We start from the raw sequence: 22,795 nt of genomic DNA, 5'->3' as shown, positions 1-22,795 counted from the left end.
ATTTAATATATGCCCGGACATGGAAACTCATCCTTTATAACTCTCCCTTCCTGCTGACAATGCCACTTCTTCTCATCCTTCCCTAGATCCTCACTACGTAGTGCTTCCACTATACCAGGAACTCTGCCTAGCATTTATAAACATTGTCTCACTAATGTGTAGGTAATCATGTGTGAGCATGTATGTCCATAGGTGGATGTTTGTGTGTGCACGTGCATGTATAGGTGCTCACATTCATGTTCATGTGTACATGAGTGTGTGTGTGTGTGTGTGTGTGTGTGTGCACCAGTGTGTGTGCACATATGTGCACATGCACAAGGATATGGAGACCAGAAGACAACCTTCTATGCTATTTTCTTAGGCAGCTGTTCCCTTTGTTTTTGAGAAAGTATTTCTCATTGGCCTGAAACTCACCAGTTAGGCTAGGTTGACAGGCTAGTGAGTGTCCATTTTCCAGTGCTAGAATTACAAGTTCATGGCCCCACACTCAGATTCTTTTCCTCCACTGGTTCTGAGTACCAAACCCTCAAACTTGGCTCATCACGCTTGCATAAACTGAGCTATCTCCCCACCCCGAATCTCATAGTATCCCCAAGTGCTCTTACCATGGCTTTCTCTATTGGTAAATGAAGAACAGAGGCATCTACAGTGTGGAGAATTTGTCTTTGGACAAACCAACTGAGAGCACTGAGCTAGAATCTCTCTGGGACCATTAAGAAGCCATTGAGCAGACCAGTACTGAAGCCTTAGGAAGCCACACCTGGGACACCAGCTGTGCCATCCCCAGGGTTGACCTCCAGCCATTCTGTGCCTGTCTTAGCTACAGAAGACAAAAGCCTCCTTCCAACACCACAGGTGTCAAGGAGGAACACGGTGGTGGTTTTTCTTTTTGCTTGCTCATACTTGAGAGAGCAACAATTTTGAAAAATATCCTCTTCCCCCCAAAAACCAAAAAAATCAAACAAAAAACCCAAACCAAAACAACAACAACGAAAAGTTTCCCTTCATGTCAGTGCTTCAATGTCTAAGCTGTGAAGGGTAAAGCTATTTTGCTGCCCTCCACGGCTCTCGGGGCAAATGCACCTGTCTGGATTGTTACTCCACATGCAGAGGACACTCAACAAAAAAAGGCTTTTATTGGGAATTTTAAGACATCAAGTTCACACTATTATTTGAAAGAGGTAACAGGAATCTTAAAAGGTTTTATTAAAAAAAAAAAAAAACAACAGAGCCAGATATTGGGTAAAAGCTGAAAGATCAGAGAAGCAAAGATTTGTGTTACACAATGAAGAAAGATGGTCTTAAGGTTTTTGAGCTTTGAAGAATCTATTGATTCATTCTAATATGACATGTTCAATGGACTTCTTCCACAAATGCATCATCCTGCTTGCTAACCACTTCCTTCCATGCTACCTACTATCATCTCTCAGGAGTATTTCCTAACGCTACATCCTGTATTCCAGACTCAGTGGGCAGTGGCCACTGGCAATACCAGTATTTTTGGCACAAACACCCTGAGCTTAATTACAGATAGGTCTCATGCTGGACTCCCCACCCCTTCCTTGAATGATTATCCTCAGGGACTGTCAAGGCACTCCTCTAGTCATCTGGCAGACATAGCCTCCCTCACTTAGTCTCCCAGGCTTGCGGACTGCAGACTCTCCCCTGGGTCCTCCTCCTCTAGGTCTCCTTCACTGTGGTCCTTCTTGCTCCTTTGCTACTTCACTGATCTCCTAAGTGCTTTTCTTGCCTCCACATCTCTCTGCTCCTGTGCATCCTTTGTGAGCATGCCAAAGTGCTCTTTCTAATACATGCATTCAACCTTGTCCTTCCCCTGGTTACCAAGGCCTTGGTGCATCGAGTTGAAGCTCTTTCAGTTTTAGGAAAAACAAAACAAAACAAACAAACAAACAAAACAAAGCTGCCTGGCCTGGCTCTTCCCCTCATGTCAGCATCTTTATCCCCTTCCCATCCTCATTTGACCATCCAGCTATGTCCAGTCTCTTCAGAACTCACCGCCATCATCCTGATGTCTGGTGCCACTGTGTCTTTGTTTGGAAAGTCTCGTTTTTCTTTTTCTGTATGAGTGAACTGCTATTAACTTCAAGTTTCAAGTTCAGAGTCATCTTTCCTATGAGTTCTCTTTGATGCCCTTTGGGCAGATAAGTCTTTGTCCTACAACTCCTGGGACACATTTCCATTGTAGCATTTAACCATGTGCACTTTGTTTATCTACAGGTGGATGTCACCCAGCTAATTATAGCTTTTCTGTGGTAAAGTTCCTGCCTTTTTCACCTTTGTATCTATAGCACCAAGCATAGTATTTGGCATATCCAGGGAACCTGGGTATATTGCCTCCCCCAAACCAATCACTGTAGCTATAAAAAATGGGATGCTTTGATTGACTGAAACCAAGCAGCGCTGAATGCAAATGTGTGGGGAAAGTCAATCCTACCAATCACATGGCCAATAGGATGAGGTCAGAGGCCAATCCTACCAATCACATGGCCAATAGAATGAGGCGCTTATGAAGGACAGAGGCCAGCATGTCATCTGGAGTTGGCTTCAGGGGCAGCAGGTCAAGTCTGTGCCTCCATGGCTAACTTTAGCTTCTGGCTCCCTGTGGGGTTGGTTATACATACCCCTAGCCTTGCTGCAAGACCACTACAGTGTTCCAGGAACCTCAGGCAAAGTGAAATGGTCTTTATTTGTATCTCTATTCTAGGAGCTTTCAAATAACACTCCCAGGATTTACTAGTTAGTGCTGGCCACAGTCATAGTCCTAAGCCAAACTCTGGCAAGTGGAGGGGTGAGATCTGTGGCTGAGCTTAAGCAGGATTCCCTTCTGAGTTAAGGATGGAGCTATTTCTACATGGCCAGATGGCAAAAGTAATGATCCAAAAATGATCCAGGTATGACTGCTAAGAGAATGGGTGAGTGGGTATTGAACAGACAAGTTATAATAAGAAACAAAGAACAGGCGTACCTGCATCCTGTTTCAATCACCAGGCCCACAAAACGAGCACACACACTGACTTCTGACCACCGACACTGAATTTCTTTGCTTGATGCTTCTGCCAATCCTTAAAGCTGCCTTTGCTACCCAGGCAGCCAGCTAGGAATGCTAGGAGCCCGATGTTCCCAGCCTAGGAACAGACCTCCCATTATGCACTATGGCAGCTGGCTTGACCACACACGCTTGAGGGCTGCTTTTCTTTCATTAGATCACATTTTTCGACCATTATGGTGGCTCAACTCTTTTCATTTCTTAATTCAGAGCTAGTGTTTTGGCAATATCAAGGGTGCTCTCTACCATATGGCCAACTCCTCCTCCAGTCCAGAGGCCCTGTGCATTGTTTTCCCATCTGTGGGGAACATACTTCTACCTCATCATTTCAGTGTGAATGCCACTTTCCTTGGGAAGCTTTCACCCCTCTCCCTCCCCACTGCTCATCTGACCCCCCCCCCCCGTCACATACACCTAATGCTTCCTAGCGCCCAGTTATTATTATTATTATTATAATTATTCTAGTTATACTCTATAATTTCTCATAATGGTTATAATTTTACTGATTAACCCTTTACCTCCCACCTTTAACCTCCCACCTTTAGACTCGACTGGCTTGCAGGCAGGGATGCTGTGTTTGCTTGGCTTTATATCATTGGCATCTAGTACAATGGCTGACATGAAACAGGGCCACAGAGTCACTGGCCTTTGGAAAGATGAACCTTATGAGGAACTAAAATGTAAGTTCAGGGTCATTTTCACAAGTGAAATTATCAAAAGTTTACATGAAAAAAGACATAAAAATATGACTTCAACATAGATCTATAATTATTCCCTGGGATAAACACAACTTTTACCCTTATAAAGAAGCTTGGTGTCTGAAGGAGAATCTTGACACGGTTCATTAGCATCCATAAAAGATATAATTTTTTATCATCATTGGTTTTTTAAGATTTATTGCATATTATTTCCACTCATCCTCCAACTCTTCTAGTATCTCCTTACGTACTCTCAAATTCATGAATTGTTCAGTTATTATTATAACACACACATGCACATGCATGTACAGGCACATGTGTGTACATAAATGCAATCTGCTGAATCCATCTAAAATTGCCCATGCATATAATGTTAAAGACTGGCTACTTTTAAAAACATGTAAACAGGACTCCACACTGTAGCAGACTTTCTTGGACTGCCAGTCTCCAAATCATGACATGGAGACTAATCATTAGTGATGAATGCTCAGTCTTAGTTTAGGCTTGTTCTACTAGCTCTTATAACTTATTTTAACCTGTTTCTCTTCATCTATTCTTTGCCTCAGGGCTTTTTACCTTTCTTTCACTCTGTATGTCGTACTTTTCTGCTTCCTCTCTGTTTGGCTGGCCGGCCCATGGAGTCTCCCTCTCCCTCAAGCCTAGATTCCTCCTCCTACTTATTCCTTATTCTCTTTGCCACCCCCACACAGCCCTGCCTATCCTTCTACTGCCTAGCTATTGGTCGTTCAGCTTTTTATTAGACCAATCAGGTGCCTTAGGCAGGCAAGGTAAAACAAATGCAACACAACTTTACATAGTTAAACAAATATTCTATTCCACAACACTACACTAAAGCCATAAGTCACTCATTTAATTTGTACCTAAAGGTACTATCCCCAGCAATACCTATAATTATCCACCATCAACTCTCTTGAGAAGTCAAGAGAGTAAGTCTATCAACAGAGGAGGAGATTCTGTGTTCTCAGTTTCTCTCTCTGCCTCCCTTGGGTGAATTTCTGCATCCAGCCTTCAGCTTTCTTTAAGGGAATAAGGTGTGTTCCTGTGAAGGTGAGTACTCTATCCCCTGGGAAAGGCTGACAGGGATGTTCTGTGTTGCCTTCTCCTCCCCAGTGAGAAATTTCTTCTGGTAAATGGCACGCAGGAGGGCAAGCATACAGACACACATGAACACACAAGCTTGCCTTCTAGGCAGACCTCTTCTCACAGATCCCTTCTCCTGAGGCAGGGAGTGAATGCAGGTTTTCTAGGGCATTAGGCTACTGTAATTGGGATTCCCTCTTTGTGAAAAATGGCAACTCTACAAATTACAGTGTACTGCACAGCCTTGGCAGCAGGCCCCAGCTGCAAAGGGCTCGGAAGTGAAATCTTTGCTAGTTCACAGAAAGTCAGAATCTGGCCTGGTTCAGGGACACCAGGCTCCTCCTACTCCGTACTCCTGGCACAGTCATGTGACCTTCATGACTTGTTTACACAGCTTTCTTACTGGGAGACTCTCCCCCTCCTTTGCTAACCCCAAACCATGGTTTTTTTTTTTTGTTTGTTTGTTTTGTTTTGTTTTGTTTTTTCCCCAGAGAGTTTCGTCCCACAGCATCTTCTGTGACTCTTTCTTGTGCAAAGGTCTCCTTCTCATTGTGAAGGCCCACAACACTGGAGAAGGGGCCCAAAAGATGACATAAATTGATACATTTGAGTACATGGATCGCACTTTCTCTCTCTACATTGCTCATTTTATTTGGGGGGCTCAAAACAGGTTTTGCACCTTGATTCCACTCATCACTAAAGGAAACCCCTAAACCAGGGTCATAAAACAGACTCCAGGCTTCGAGAAACCTGCCACTATGAAATTCTAGAAAGCAGCCAACCCCCGTCATATGCACTGGGGCCCTGAGGTCACAAAATCAGATAACCTGACTTACATCTCCAGAAAAGCTAGGAGAAGCCAGGCCCTCCCCGTCCCTTTCTCACCGCTAAAAACAAACAAACAAAAACTTGATTCTCAGACCCTGCACAGCTGGCCCATTCTCCTGTACCCTCCAGTACCTAGCCCCAGGGTTTTAGGACATCAATGTCTTAGGCCAATAATAATCAACACTTGGCATTCTGAGGTTGAACTGAGTGTATTTCATTTTCCTCTACTGATTCATTTCTTACAAACACTCTGCTATACTCTAGGTACAGCAGAAAGAGGAAGATACATAGGAATACCCATGGAAGCAAGGTGATGAGCTTGGGGTCAGCCCTGGTTCTGCCATTTACAGGGGTGAGCCTTTAGCACAGTGGGTGCCAACCTTCCTAATGCTGTGACCCTTGAATACAGTTCCTCATGTTGTGGTGACCCCCAACCATACAATTATTTCATTGCTACTTCATAACTGTAATTTTGCTACTGTTATGAATTGTAATGTAAATATATGATATGCAGGGTATCTCATATGCAACTACAAAGGGGTTGTGACCCACAGGTTGAGAACCACTGCCAGGTCACTTAACCAATCTGAGTCTGATTTTTGTTTGATCAAAGGGACAGAATGATGATATTTATTTCACATTCCAACTAGGATTAAATTAAAGCATCTAATTACCAAGCATTTAGTCCCTTTCTTGGGTCATTTTATTTTATTTTATTTTTTGTCTCCAGAGACTTGGAATACATTTGAATGAGGAGCACTCTCTACGTGTGAGTCTTACAGTTCAGTTGGGAGATGGGAAATCTGTAAAGGGACAGGTTACTACAGCTCTAACAGATACAAGAACAGAGGATGGAGCCCACTCTGTAACAAGTGCCCAACATACAGTTGTTGCATAAATGACCAACACGATGAGGACATTCGGAAAGGAAGATGGTGAACTCTGTAAAATAAGTAACTTCACATATTTGTGTGATCGTTCTCTTGTAACTATAATCAATACGACAGTAGCTAGAAAACATTCGAAAATGCAATGGTTTAAAAAAAGAAAACTAAAGGGAGGGAAGAGCAAAGATCAGATGAGAGGAGGAAGCCTCAGTGGGAAAGCCTGCCAGGTGTGGGGGAAGGTGCAAGGGGCAGCTCCTGCCTACCTGGCCAAGTGTGCACTCCATGCCACCCAGGAAGTCAGCCTCCTTCAGCCCATTGTGGTTGCTGCTGATGTCATGGACTTCAAACCGGAGGCGCTGAACCTCTTCAAAGTAAAAGTCCACCGTGAACAGTTTGGAGTACACTGGGTTTATGCAGGTACGGATCACCTCTGTCCTGTCCACCTGAAAGAAAAAAAAAATCCACAGGGATTAGGACTTTCCTTATTAACCTTCAAGCAAATTAATCTTGTGGTGCATCCCCTTGTTCCGAACTATAAATACCATCCTGAAAGTCACTAGGGCTGGCAAATTAAAACTACAAGAGAAAGAACTAAGCATTGGTCCAGATAATTTTACTAGATGTAACAAACAGTCTAAGATTCTGTATCTGGAGAGTTCAACGATGGTATAGGGACTGGGTGATAGAACAAGATGAGATCATCAGTAGTGAAGGAACGTCTGAGAGAACATCTGGGCTCAGTAGGAAAGACATCTGTGGTCAATTAGTGATGTCTGCTGAGCACAGTGATGGAAAATGATAGGTTAGCTGTCTCATTTTAGCCAAGTCTATTCTAATAAAAGTTTCCAACTCAAGATTCCCAGGAGCACAAAGAGAAAGATCACGAGAATGAAGATCAAGCTACCTTTGTTTTCAAGTGTGCTCTTCATTAGGTAGGCATTCACCCATTCACTACTAGCATAACGCCAATTAGAAGAGTAGAGGATGAGAGGAGTTTATGTGTTCCAACACGCCATGAGTGGTCCTTCTTTCTGCCTCCTGCTTGTCCCCTTCTTCCAGATCCAAGTCTACAACATGTTGTCCTGCTAGGTGAAAAGGCTGAACTCTATACATTGAATTTTGGGGGCTCTCTTCTAGGAGGGGTCTACCAGAGGGAGGAGGGCTGGGCAGGCAATGAGGGAGAGGGAGAACAGAGAGATTCTAGCCTGCCCCTACACGTATAGATGTTGTCATAGACTCTTCCCCTCCATCTAGAGAGCTTGTGCTGGTGCTTGGTGACATGAGCCCTCATCCTAACCTGCCCCCCCCCCATCTCAGGCTTTGTTACTGTTTCGTTTTGAAGATTTTAAAAATGATTATTTTAATACATGTATAAGTGTGTCTTTGTGTGCATGTGTATACACACATGAGGGCAGGTGCTTGCAGGCTCTAGAAGGCAGGTGTTGCATCCTCTGGAGCTGGAGTACTTATGAAACATCTGATGTAGGTGCTGGGAACTAAACTCAGGTCTTCCATGAGTCATCTCTTCAGGCTTTATTTTTCATTTTTGAGACAAGGTCTTTCTGTGTAAGTCAGCCTGGCCAGGAATTAACTATGCATCCAGGCAGGCCTGGAATTTATGGCAATTCTCCTGTCTCAGTTTCTCCCTGAGTGCTGGGATTACATGCATGCAGGGTCATATCTAGTCTTTTGTTCCCATCTCTTATCCAGTCAGACCAAAGGTGGCAATGACATTCTGCTGTGACTCCCCTCCTGTCTTATCTTCCCGTGTCAGCTCTTTGCTCTTGTCCTAAGAGAGTTTGATTCTCTAGAGGCTCAGCTTCATGGGCTGGGCTCTCTCTGGTTCTGTTGTCTGTTTCCTGTCCAGATCTGGGCTACGACGTTTCTTTCCCTTTGCATTTGTCACAAGGGAAAGCACACAAAGCCATTTATGTTTTTGGAAACCTGAAAAAAGTATCTGTTAGCATCTTCCAATGGGAGAAACCGATTCTTCATACTCCACAAGTTGACAGGAGCCTGCTTGTTCCTACAGCATGTTGGCACTCAAGTAGAGACACAGTCTGCTGACTGCCTCTCAAGTGCTGGTTCTTAGCACAAATTATACCCCCACTCCCCTTCCTTTCACACAGGTAAGGGAGAATAATATCCTTCCAGAGGGAAAGAGTCCTCCACCGTGTCACCACGCCCACAGTGCTCCACAGAGAGTCTAATCCTTGCTCCATCTGCCCCTCACCACACCTGGTGCAGTGCCTTGATCCTGGCCCTAGCCATCTGCCTTCTCGTGTTGGACCCCGTGTGGAGGAACTTATAGATGAGGGACACACCTGTCATGCAAGGTGGGTGAACAATCCAGGGTTCAAGGAAAATGAAGACCTAGACCTTGTCATGTTGCTGTGCATCAGAAAGCCATCTCAGGGCCACCATGCTTAGGATTCTACAAGTTGTTGCTCAGATTGGTGGTTATTTGATTGTTTTGGTACCCCATGAAGATTCAGTTCCTATTTTAGCTGAATTTTACTCTCATACATTTATACATACATATACATACATATGTATATACATATATATGTACACACATACACACGTGCGCATATATATACACGTATATAAATTCATTTTTGGTGGCAGAGCTGTTTTTACCACTGACTGTGCCAGTACAAGAATTTACTGGCATAATTCTTGACCTAGTTTTTTCTTGTTTTGAATAATGGTGAAAATCACAGGTTACAAGCTTGTGGAGCACTGGTGAAAGGTGACATGGAGACAGCTCTTTTCCTCCACTTAATGCGTTTTCCCCTTCCTGTCCAATGTATAAAGGCTTATTTCTATTCTCCATTTGGAAAAATATATTGGAACAGCTGGTAACCTTCCAGCAATTCTACATGGCCAAGGACTGCCACACTAAGAAAGGGCATCTACTCCACAGGCCCCATATATCCTTCCAGGCCCTTCTCCATCATGGATTGGCTCCAACTGGCCCTGAGAGACTTGTTTTATTTTAACATCTGATCCAAATGCATAAAATAATGAATCACAAAATGAATGGCTTAAGTATCTTTTGATAGAGAAATGGGTTACAGATAGATTTGACATCTCTAAGACAGAAAAAAATATTCTCTCCTTGTGATTGAACACAGTGTCTCGGACAGGTTCAAATGCTGAGAGACAGGAGATGGAGACTCTGGTCTTTGTTACTCTTGTTAGACACTTCAGTTGACACAAATGGGTCACTCTTTAATTTTCAAGTGTAATTTACATATCAAAATATGGTTCATGTTGGCATTAAACTACACATCTCAGACAGGCTAGCCAAGTGAGCCCTATTCCCTGGAAATGAGACAATGGAAAGAAACGAAGTAATAATATTGACTTTATGAAGATTATGATCTTCAAGAATAATCTTCAGCCACTCAGAACCCTGAGAGCAGAAGTGCTCAGACACAGAGGGAAGGCAGTGAGGAGAGTACTTATGATGATTTTAAGTTTTCTGCATCTCCAGTCATTGAGAGACGCATCATCCTTCTGGAGGCCGCAGACTGGGATCCCCAGAGCAATAGCCTTGAGCAGCACATGTTCCTCAATGAGAGATGTCAAGTTCAAGGCAGGTATCTCTAAAGATCTACTGCCATCTTCCTCGAGGGAACAGTCCTTAAAAACCCGACCCCTGAGTAGATCCTATGAGTAGATCATAGGACCCTGCAATCCAGAGTCTTAGAAACTATTCCAGGCAGGGCTGTATACTTCCTGTGGGTTGGGACTGCAGGTGTGCCCACCACTCTGCATGTCTTAGGCAATTGTGCTGTGGGCTTGCCAGTCTTTGTGAAACAAGCTGCTCCGGTGTGAGGTGAGGTTGTTATGGTTGTTGGTAAAGTGTGGTTTAATCTTGGTTGTTCTCTATCATCCAGTTTTCAAAGTCATCAATGCTTATCTAGCCCCTCTCTGCCACTGTCATCATGATTGATATATTCATATTGCTCTAGAACTCTCAGGACATACTCATAACCATTTAAATAACTTATCACATTCATTTGTTTATGTGTGTGTGTCTACACATGAGGACACTTGTGTGGAGATCAGAGGACACCTTGTAGGAGCCAGTTCCCTCCTCCCATCACATGGATCTGGAGAACTGAACTTAGTCACAGGTGCCTTTACCATTGAACCACCTCTCCAGCCCTCACTCACATCCATCTGTTAGCTTTGGTTTTCGCAGCAATCATGTGGGATGGCCTTATACTCTTTTCTACCTGAGACAATTCCTGGTCATATGTGTAAGATGCTAGATGATAGTGTAGGCTTTTGAACTCAGCCTGCAGACTGACTTCATCACTTGGTCCTTATTTCGTGTTTATTCATATACATCATGGAAAGGCAAATGTAGCTTGACTATGGGGAGAGAACCCAGCCTCAAATGGCCACAGCTTATATGATGATCTTTGAAAATATTTCATGTCAAATGTTTTTTTTTAATACAATGACTTTCCAATAACTAATATTTTCAGAGTATTTGCTATATCGTGGACACTCATTTAAAACACCACCAGTGTTTTTGAGGCATAATTGGCACTAAGGAAAGTCAACACTTTTATAAAGTTTATTTTATGTGTGTGCTCAAGTATATGTATGTGCACCATATGCATGCAGTGCCAAGGGAAGCCAGAAGAGGGTGAAAGATCCCCTATCTAGAATTGGTATTTGTTGTAGAATATTATTTTCAGATGTGTTACATTTTTTTATGCTGTGGAACATTTGTTTTAATGTTGCATTCTTTTTGTTGCATTTGTTTAACTATGTGAAGCTGTGTTACTTTGCCTGTCTAAAACACCTGATTGGTCTAATAAAAGAGCTGAACCTCCAATAGTGAAGCAGGAGAAAAGATAGGCAGGGCTGACAGGCAGAGAGAATAAATAGAAGGAGAAATCTGGGAGAAAAATATCAAGGAGCGAGAAAAGAGGGGGCCAGCTACCAAGCTATATAGCCAGACACAGAATAAGAAGGAAAGAAAAGATATACAGAAGTAGAGAAAGGTAATTTAAGCTAAGAAAAGCTGGCTAGAAATAAGCCACGCTAAGGCTGGGCATTTCTAAGAAAGAATAAGACTCTGTGTGTATTTGTTTGGGATCTGGGTAGCGGGCCCCCAAAGAGTAAAGCATAATAAAACAACCAACAACAGGTGTTACAGGTGGTTGTGAGTGCTGGGAACCAAACCCAGGTCCTCTACAAGAACGACAAATACTCAACCTCTAAGCCAGCTATCCAGCCCCAGGAACTCATTTTTAAGTGTGCAATTCAATTTTTATATATGTTCATATTTCCAAAACTATGACCATGAGCAAGGCCATGAATGTATCTCCATCTCTCCAAGTGTTCTCATTTTAACCTCCTCTCAGCTCCCTACACCATTCCCAGGAAACTGGCATTTGCTCTCTGTCTGTAGAGATTGTTTGTAACCCCGTCTCATTAAACAAACTCTATATAACATGCATATCAACATGCATGCCATGTATCTTTTTTTTCTTTCAGCCAGCATATTTATTTTGTATTTCGTCCATTGCTGTCATATAGATTGTTCACCTGGGAGTTGGAGATAGCTCAGTTGGAAAATTCTCACTGTGCAAGCATCGGGACCTGAATTTGCTACCTAGAATCTACATAAAAAGCTGGGTGTGGTGGCGTGCATGTACAATCCCAGTGCTGTGGGGAAGGTGGAAACAGGCAGCTCCTTGGATTTTCTGGCCAGCCTAGTCTAATAAACAATCTCCAGTTCAATCAGATATCCTGTCTCAAAAACAAGGTGAATGGCATCTGGGGAACAAGGCACAGGGCTGATTTCTGGCCCTTACATGCATGTGATCCTCACACAAGTATACCCGCATGAACATACACTCCACAAAAAAAAAAAAAAAAAGGTTCATCTGTGTAGAATTCCACTATTGGTTATTTGGAGTGTTTCTAGTTCTTGATTATCACACATAAACCTGCAAGTCCCTTTATGTGCAACCCTTTGCATGGACATACAGTTTTTGTTTGTTTGTTTGTTTGTTGATTTGTTTGCAGATATATGCCTAGCAGTAGAAGAGGTGTGTTTAACTTTTCAAGCTTGAGTAGGTAGGCAGTGTTTTTATTATGGGTTTAATTTGCATTTTTCCTAAACCAATGATGCTTACAATCTTTTCACAAGTGATTTACCATCTGAGTACCCACCTTGGAAGTAGCCATTCAAATCTTTGGCAGGCAGTTGCCTGGCTATTCGTTCTCATGGTAACAAAACTACATACTCACTAGGAGAAAGAGAGCCACAGCGTCCCTGTTGACACACAGTTTATGAGTAACAGAGGTGGATTGGAACCCAGGCAGTCGAGCTCTGGAGCTTGTGTGTTCAACCTTGTTTATGTTAACCACTGGTCTTGCACACCTGAAGCTGTTCCTCATAACGGCTCTCCCACCAAGCCCCAGGACCTGAGTTCTAGTCTTAGGACCTACACAGGAGAAGGAAAGAACTGATGCTTGCAGGTCATCCTTTGACCTCTGTGTACACACTCTTGACATATGTGCTTCCTCATAAATAAATGTAAATTTAAAAATTCACTGGTGTGAGTGGGGAGGAGGTAAAAGTGGGCACCCAACACTGAGGCCAGTCAAAAATGCTCTGGAGTTTCAAGGAGAATACAGACCCTTGTTCCCAGCAGACCCTGGTGAAGAATGACATCATAGACCAGAGGACTTGACCAGGGCCCCAAGGCAGGCTCAAAACTAGATACTTCCCGAGAGTGATATTCCTTAAGTACTCTTTTTCCATATTTATTACGGGTGGATAGAGAGAAACTAATTTTCGCCGAATGAAGAACAGATAAGCTTATGTGCAGAAAAGAAAGGGTTTATTGCAGGCAATTTTTCAAACCATATTAACTTCCAAGAGGGTATATTAAACCACATAAAGTTCTGATAATAAAACAGATGGCTGGGCTAGCAGAAAAAGCACTGCTCTGTCTCCAGGCCTCAACTGTCGCCCAACTCCTGCGAGAATTCATGTCTCCTTTTAGCCACCCACCTAGTGGCACTTAGAGCAAACCTGGAAAATGAATGCACCCTTCTTTCTAGAAACATCCAGCCAGGCGCCTCTTGGAGGTTCCTCTCCAAACTGGCACTCTTCATCTACCATGTGGTAAAACCTCCCAGCCCTGTAGAACAGACTGAGCAGGTTGGCAAGGGGCTTTCCCCCACTAGCAGTTCATTGACCCCTCCCTTCCTGTCCTCTGCGGTGGTGTGATGGTCATCTCTCAGTATCAGAGCCTCTGGTGCTAAAGGGGTTCTGTTTTAGGGTCCTGGAATCAACTGCTGTTGAACACAGAGCGGGATGTTGCTGTCACAAGGGACAAGGCCTGGGGCTCTGATCTTGTCTGTAGCAGCCAGCAGACTTACACCACCTTGCCCGGAAGTGTGGTTCAGAAGTCAGTGCCACTTGGCTGGTGCCTTCAGAGAAGTCTACAGTGTCAGTGAGGGGCCTCAGGTTTCCACTCCCTTTATTACCAGCCCCACAGGCTGCTGGCTCTATGCATTCGGAACATCCAATCGTGCAATAGCCTGGCATATACATGCGGCCTCAAACATGTCTTCAGGTGCTGAATGCCTCCGTCCTTCACGGTTCACTTCTCCCCGTCATGAATGCTCAGTTTGTAAGACTCAAGCTTCCTGATTTCTGTCCCAAGACTTACTGCTTTGAGCCTCTGCTCAGTTGGAGGTCCTGCACTGTCTTAGAGTTGCTTGATAGAACTTTCCATGATGTTCAAATATGGTTTAAATGGCAGTGACTAGCCACAGGCGTCTTTTTAAACTTGAAATGCAGCCAGTGGGACGTAGGAACTAATTTTTAAACTTACCTGAATGTAATTATCTTAGATTTAAATACTCAGGGGTGGACAGCACCATTCTGGCTTGTGTCAGCTCTGTCTCCCTGTGGCTTAATGGAAGCCTGAATGACTGTATGCATGCACTTGCATAATGAGGCTGGGGATTCCCAGCTGGTTTCGATGTCGGGCAGTAATTCTCAAGCTTTGCTATATCTTAAGGCCACTTGGGGATCTCCAGACCAATTAAATTAAGATTCTCTAGGGGTGAAACGTAGTCACCAGCAGTTCATAAATCCTCCTAGGTGATGCCAGTGTGCAGTTAAGTTTTAGAACCAGTAACTTATTACCAGCTGTGTTGACTCAGCTCAGAAGTCAGAGAGTCCAAACCAGACCTACTGTGTGTGTAACCTACTGTGTGCACCACACTATTTACACTAAGACTGTCTCACATCTTTGGAAATAGTCAGGCTGGTGAATTTTGCTTGCTCCCTCATTTCTCTGGGCAGCAAATTTGGCAGTGACCACGTCCCCACCCCACACATTTACAAGCCCTGCTAGCTGCCGTTCTAGCAGAGTTTCAAGGATAACAACACCTTCCTCACCTCCCCCCTGTGCCATGTCACAATGAGAGAAGCTTCTCAGTATTGCTATTCCAGGGCACCAAAACATCTCCTGAGGATTCCTTCAGTCTTACCTGCACAGCTCAATAGGGACACTTCCCTGAAGGTTTTTTTTTTTTTTTTTTTTTTCCAGAACTCTGATCAGTTCTATGATATTTACGTTTTGCTGCCCACTTACAAGAATTAAACTTCCTAGGGCTCAAACATTCCATAAGTCTTGTGAATGTCAACACAGGTAAAACTGTGTGACTAGTGAAAATCCTAATCCATTTTATTGGCTTTAAGATTTGGAAACCTCCAGCTGTGGTTACCATGGTCGCTTCCCTTCAGCAGCAGAACCCTGGTCCCTAACCAAGATCAATACGTGTCAGAAAACACATCAGCGGGTCACTTAGTGTGCACCCACAGGTGCTCTAACCACTTGGCCTATCTCCTCCCAGGTAGCCATTCCAACATCATAAATCAGCACCATCCATCCCTGTTTTACACATGAGGAAACGTAGATCCGAGAGGTTAACTGTGCAATTGACCCAACTCTTAAGTAATGGGATGTAACTAGAATTTCCCTGAGAGCTCTTTCCTGAGGCATGACTCCACTCCCAGAGAAGACAAATCTATTCACGTCCTGTCTCCCCACAGCTGTTTCAGGCAAGGCCATTTTGATAAATCAATATTCCACATGTTCTCTGAGAGAGAAACATTCTTTCCTCTCCAACTCTATCTGGACAGTTGTCCCTTAAAAGTCTTTTCAGTGTGACTGCTGGGTGTTCAGCAAGACCTTTTTGGGTGTTGGTTCTTAAGTTTTCTCATCCTTCCTCCTCCTGCTGCATTTTCCTCAAGTTCTTAAGTGTGTGTGTGTGTGTGTGTGTGTGTGTGTGTGTGTGTGTGCAGGTGCACTCAGCCTTGGGAGTGCACATGGAAGCCAGAGGTTGACATCAGGATGTCTCATTATAATCTGACTGGTTGACTAGCAAGGCTTTGGGATCCTCCTGTCTCCTCGCCCTCTCCACTCAGGTGTGCTACTAACCAATCTTTTTACGTAGGAGCTGTGAGGTCTGATCTTAGGTCCACGTGCTTGGACAGCAAGCACTTTACCTACCAAGTCATCTCCCCAGCTTAAGTTCTCCTTAAGTTCTTCCCATTTAGACAGGGACCTCTCTCCAATGGCTCAGGAGACATGCAGATACTCCAGGCCCAGTGTGCTTAAGAAAATTCTATCACAAAGGGAAGAGTCCATTTTTACCCCCAGTCTTAAATTAGCTGTCTTTCCCTACTCACTGCAAAGAGTGGACAGAATGTTCCAGGATCAAGTGCAGGAAGGTGCTGGACTGTGGTCACACCAAGTGAAGCCAGGGTCAGATTCTGAGCACAGGGGAGCACGGGGCTAACCCCACTCACGTGTAAAGCAATGCTCACTTCATTCAGGATGTTGGCTATTAATAGGATGTTCCCATCGTATGGACTCTGCCACAGCTGCAGAGTCCTCCAGAGAGGTCATCCGAAGCTGGAGAGCCCTGGTTTTCTTAATAATTGGTATTTGAAAAATAGTGCAGCTACTCCTCTGCAGGACGATGCGCATACATCTCCAGGCCAGCACACTCCTCAGACAGTCGGTGTGAAGGAGAGATAGCTGGGACCCCTCAGCCCCTTCACCATGGGTGTCCTATGTGAGGATGAGGTTCTGGAGCTATCCTGTAGCTTACTCCTCTACCCTAACTTTTTTAGAGTAATCACCCATTCTGCTTATGAGTCAATTCCTATCGGTGCTAATTGTGAATCAACCATGATACCCAAATGGACCCTTTCAGGGTGCACAGGGCAAGGAAAAACAGGTAAGTTGTATGCCCACTCCCCTTCCCCACAATACTCTGTTATCTGTCACTTTTTCCTGATAGCTCCAACCAGGGAAACAGGTCATATACATATGTGTGTGTGTGTGTGTGTGTGTGTGTGTGTGTGTGTGTGTGTGTGTGACATATAAAAATACATTGTAGTGGTTTATTTTGTTGTTTTTGTTTTTGAGATAGGATCTCACTGTGCAGTAGTCTAGTCTGGGCTGGCCTCAAACTTATATGTTTCCTTTGCCTTTCTAATGCCTGGATTATAGGCATGGACCACAACACCCTGCCTTAGCCATATTTTTATTATTTTAGTTTGTGTGTATGGGTGTTTTTCTTGCATGCATGTCTGTGTACCACATACATGCCTGGTACCTGAAGGGGCCAGAAGAAGATGTTGGAACTGAAACTGGAATTACAGATGGCTGTGAGCTGTCATGTGGGTGATGGGAATAAACCTAGGTCCTCTGGGAAAGATCCAGAGGCTTTAACCACTGAGCCATCTCTACACCTCCTCAGATTTTGAATGTATGCCACTGATAGCAGTCGTTTTAGGTGTGTTATAGAAGCTGAGAACAGCAGTGGGTTTATCCCACCCCTTAAGTCTGAGCAATCAGTGGGAACATAGAGTCTGGAAGGTATTTCCGACTCTCTCTAAACTTTGTGAGAATGATCACTCAGCAATGTAATCAAGAGGTGGCTAAGTGGCTCCTATGCCACATATATGCCATTCCTGGGTGTTCTTATGATTCCATTTTCAGTAGAGGCAACTGCAACCTACAGAAATTGAAGTGATGTTCTTAAATCCCTCTAGCTACATATTGACAGTTGAGCTATGCTGGTTCCCTGACTTCTGGAGCATGTTCTACCTCCCCAACACTCTTAGTCGATGACTTTCTAGACAACATGCCCACAGGATCTGGCACCCAGCATTAGTGCTAAACATAAATGCATACATACATACATACATACATTCAGCCTTTTGTGGGTTTTGTCAGTGAAAGCCAATCCCCTATGACAACTGAAACAAATTAAAAAAAAAAAGAGAGAGATCCTTGAAGAAAGCAACACTGTGGAAGCCAACAGTACCAGGAGCAGGGTCCCCCACAACGGGCCAGGTTGGTCAGCTTTACTACACGAACAGCAGGGGGAGAGGACCTCAAACTCTCTCAGACTGGGATGGCCAGCTGACAGAGTACATGAGTGGGTGTCCTGAGTGTCCTCAAGAAGGATGCTTAGTAATTCAAAGTCTCACTGACTCTGGTCCAAACACTAGCCCTGCAAGCAGCCATCAGGAAAGGCTTCTTCAGTTAAATACACTGTGAAAACATTTTCCACTGTGCCCAGATTTTAGATTGTCATCACACAGGATACGTGTACACTCTAAAGTAAACAGACATTCTGCCTTTTCTAATATTTCCATACATATTTGTCCCTCCTTTTTCTTCATATGACATACACATGTTGCTATCAAGATACACTTTAAGGGGCTTGCATCGATGTCTTAGTAAATTAGATATCTGTGTTAAATATATTGGGTATTTTCTGGGTAAAAATGTTAAAAATAAGTGAGGCTAGTTAATTTATGTATCTTTCACATACTGTCAAAACCATAGTTTGCTCAATATTTTCATATCAGAGCAATAAACAAATGATTATTAGCTTATGAATACATCCAATATTTTGTATGATCCAATAGCCCTTGCCTCTAGTATTCCCTGCTGTTTCTCTGGCCAGGTTCTTCCCTCATCTCCACCCTAAACTCCTATCTGTAGCCACACTCTGGTTATGAGTATCACAATTTCTTATTTTCATGACATTGCAGCTCATAGGTTAGAGGACGGTTTGGCAGAGATCCCCAGGTTTCTGTAGAGTGGGACCTGGTTTCCAGTGTGTGTACAGAGCCTCCTGCCTTCTCTCTGTGCCCAGTGAGGTCACACAGCTTTGTCAAGTGTGTGTCACATGACTTGCCCAAATGACAAGTCTAAGAGACACCCATGTAGCAGTCACTAACTGTGCACCTGGACTTTGTCACCACAGTGGTTCAGTAACCCGCCCCAATTCCCTTTCAAGTTCACTGTGACTCTTTTTCTTTACTAGCTTCTGAAACACCTCCCTTGGAAGTTAGGAAACTCACACTTTTGCACAGTCTCTACTTTGAAAGCTGCAGCTGTCTGTGAAAGGGCTGAGAGGAAGCATGGTGGGGCACACACCTAGAGTTTAGGAATTGCAATCTATTTCTTAAATAGTAGAATGTTCTAGACTAATACAGATGATGATTCCTTTTTCACTCGGGTGATTTAAGCTGTTTCATATATCACAAAAATCTCCAAATGTCCAATTTTTAAACACCAGAGATGATCCCTGGTGGACAAATAGGGTTGGTAATCATGAGATTAATTTCAATGGAGTATTAATTCATGGGTAGGTAAATGAATCTTCGTGACAACGGCCCCAAGATTGTCATCAATAATGTCTTTATTAGAAGAGGTAAAAATGTGTTTTCCCTTTTCCCATTTTTAACTGTACCATCCAAAGGTTGAAATACGTACATATATCTAGTCACAGATCCATTTTTTTGAAGTCTTGCTTCTCTCCTAGAGGCTTCTCCCATGCATCTCTCCTGCTCATCTTTCATTGTTCTGTTGGTACACCAAAGAGCTTTGGTTGTGGGGCCCCTCATAATCAACACTGTCAGTGAGCCATACCAGGTCTCTAATTGGTGATCCTGCCGATTACACCATCAACACCAACAGCAAGACTGAAATGATCATCCATTACCAATCCTTACCACACATGCACACTGCACAGGCATGGACCTGGCAATCTTGTGCTAAAGAAGCATTAGCACGTCAAGCTATTGCTTTGTAGTAAATTTTTCAAATAATAGCTAGAGTTCTCTGAAGGCCCAGCACAGGCTCTGTGCTACATTTCTAGTATTCATTAGCTCTGTGGAACTATGAAATAGGTTTCTGTTTGCCTCTTGCTCTCAGGGCTAAGGATTTCCAGAAATGTAATTCAAAATTTATGCCTTTGTTACAGTGTCCATGGTTTCAGGGCCTATATGTGGCCTTCTGGAAACTGCTTTTCATTTTGATAACAACCAAACCATTTATTTCTTACATTTTACTTATTTATCTATAGCAAGTTCTTTGCAAAAAAAAAATTCTGATTTGCAATTTGTATTAATTTCCATGCATTTACTCAAGGGAAGCTTAATGAGTGTATGTGATTTTTTTTTTTTCTGGATGAGGCCCTAGGAGTTCAGCTTTACACTAGGCATTTATCAATCCATCTCATAGCAGAGTCTGAGGTATGGTAGAGTTCTGCTCAGAGTAGAAAGCCTGAGACACACAGGAGGACATTCTGTATGGTGGTTGCTGGGCCCTATGGAGTCCTGCAGTGGAGGCTCTCCTGCTACAGCTCAGGGAAAGGGAGAAAAACCCCAATGTGCTCATAATTAGTATCTTCAGACGAACAGTGCATATGCTAAATGTGAGTGGCTTTTCACTGTGGTCATAAACAGTTCTGCTAACTCAATGTAGACAATTTATTTGATCTGACAGCTATTCCAAGAGATGAATGAATGTTTCTCATATATGTACAAAAAGACATCAAACTTCTAGGAGTTAGCAGGCATAGACCAGAATGAAGCCATTTTGGTCCCATAAAGGGATGATCTTCCAGTTAGAAATATTAAGCAAAAATAATCAAAGAAAGACCAAGTGGGCAGGGAGCAGAGACTTTTTTAAAGAATAGATTCAAGGTAGGAGGAGAACAGCCTAAAATGTATGTCGTTCCTCTTGACTTGAAATATATTTTTTAATGATTTATTTCTATTTTATGTGTATTGATGTTTTCCTTGCATGTATACCTGTGTGAGGGTGTCAGATCCCCTGGAACTGGAGTTGCAGACAGTTGCAAGCTGCCATGTGGGTGCTGGGAATTGCACTCTGGAAGAGCAGCCAGAGCTCTGAACTGCTGAGCCATCTCTCCAGCCCCCAAACCTGGAGTTTCAATTCCACACTGGATCTAAATTTGGACTTTTCAGACACTGTCTTTGGTTGCAGGAGAGAGGCTAGTTTTCAGCCCTTCCAACATCTGTACAGTGGTTTTGGAATGTCTCTGGCTCATCTCTGGCCCACTACAAAGCATGCACACAAACACATCTTCCTAGCAGAGGGACTGAATTAACCATGCTTTCACTTCTCACATGTTTTATATTCTGACTACTTGGAGCCTGGCTGACCCTAGAGCATTACCCTTCCTAGACAGAGTTAGTTCTTAGAGACAGACCAGTCTATCTATCTACCCCTGAGTGCTCTTTCCTATGCAAGCCAACCAACCAGGAGCCCACTTTCCAAGCACCTCCTCAACTGCATCCCCTTGCTCTAATTACCCCAAGGCTAAGTATCAGCCCAACAGATTTGGCTCTTTTGCCCTGTAGCCCTTGACGTAATTTAAACTACCTGCCCCATCTCAAATCATTTACTACACTGGGACTATTTTCCCCATAGAAACTGTAATAGAGACCCCTCACCAGTGGAACAACTGATCCTGAGAGCCTTCCTACCCTGCTTCCCCTTTCTATGGGATGGAATAGTGGGAATTTTCCCCTCCAGTAATGGTCATTTTCATGTCTACATGCCTTGCCATACCAGATGAAAACAAGTCAGGAAATGCTTCATAGACAGTGCAACAATGGGAAGGTCACAAGTTTAATAGAGAATGAATGAAAATTTGGGGATCATGTTACAGATTTAAATTGCCTTTCACACAGTGGGTGATTGAGTTCAGTTGAAAAGAGTACTTCCCATTGGAAATAGTGACACAGGCCTTTAATCCTAGCACATGGGAGGCAGAAGCAGGCTGAGTTCAAGGCCAGCCTGGTCTACGGAGTGAGTTCCAGGACTGTCAGGGCTACACAGAGAGGCCCTACTTTGAAAAACTAGAAAAGAAGGAAAAAAAAAGAAAGAAAGAGAAAGAAAAAAAGGAAAGGGGAGGGAGGAAGGAAGGAAGAAAAAAAGTTCTTTCCAAGCATTGGCAAAGCTCTGGGTTTGATCCCCTGTAGTGATATATTGTGTACCCTAATAAAATTTGCCTGAGGATCAGAGAACAGAACAAGCCCCTAGATTAAACATAGATGCCAGGCAGTGGTGGCACACACCTTTAATCCTAGCACTCGCGAGGCAGAGATCCATCAGGATCTCTGAGTTCAAAGCCACCTTGGAGTACATGAGATTGACTCAGTCTAGGAGAGAAACAGAGCCAGGCAGTGGTGGCACACACCTTTAATCCCAGTACTTGGGAGTCACATGCCTTTAATCCCAGCATTTGAGATCTCATGCCTTTGTTTGGGAAGCTCACATGCCTTTGCTTGGGAAGCTCACACGCCTTTAATCCCAGCACTAAGAAGGAAGTGATATTGCTGGGCAGAGAAAGGTATATAAGGTGTGAGGAGACAGGAACTAAAACTTTTTGGCTGAGAGCCCTTTTCAGGCTGAGGAGTCCTAGAGGTAAGAGGTGGCTGTGGCTTGTTCCTCTGTCTCTCTAATCTTTCAGTATTTACCCCAATATCTGGCTCCAGGATTTTTTTTTTTTTTTTGCTAAAAGACCATTTTAAAATTTGTGTTACAATCCCCAGCATCATATAAAACTGGGGATGGTAGCAGAAAGACCAGGAATTTCAAAGTTGTCCTTGGCTGTATACAAATTTCAAAGCTAGCCTGGACTACATGAGACCCTGTCTCAATTTTTTTTTTCTTCATCCTCTATGAGCAGGAAATACCTGACCTTTATTGAGCCTCTACTGCATACTATCTCAATTACTTCATACCACTTGCATTCTAGAACAAACACCATTGCAAGGTAGATAGAAGAAATACCTTCACTCTAAGTGTGAAGAA

At 43.5% G+C, this 22,795-nt stretch overlaps 1 protein-coding gene across 1 annotated transcript in view; it reads right to left on the bottom strand.

The window, feature by feature from the left end:
* Positions 1-22,795, bottom strand: part of Cpne4 (copine 4) — a 348,290-nt gene that overhangs the window by 153,262 nt on the left and 172,233 nt on the right. Inside the window, exon 2 of the mRNA XM_059267087.1 lies at positions 6,845-7,024. Within this exon, the coding sequence (XP_059123070.1) occupies positions 6,845-7,024 (180 nt within the window). The remainder of the gene's footprint in view (positions 1-6,844; positions 7,025-22,795) is intronic.

This window comes from Peromyscus eremicus, chromosome 7, assembly GCF_949786415.1.
Source record: "Peromyscus eremicus chromosome 7, PerEre_H2_v1, whole genome shotgun sequence".
NCBI classification, from domain to species: Eukaryota; Metazoa; Chordata; class Mammalia; order Rodentia; family Cricetidae; genus Peromyscus; species Peromyscus eremicus.
This window is presented reverse-complemented; position numbering and strand designations above follow the sequence as displayed.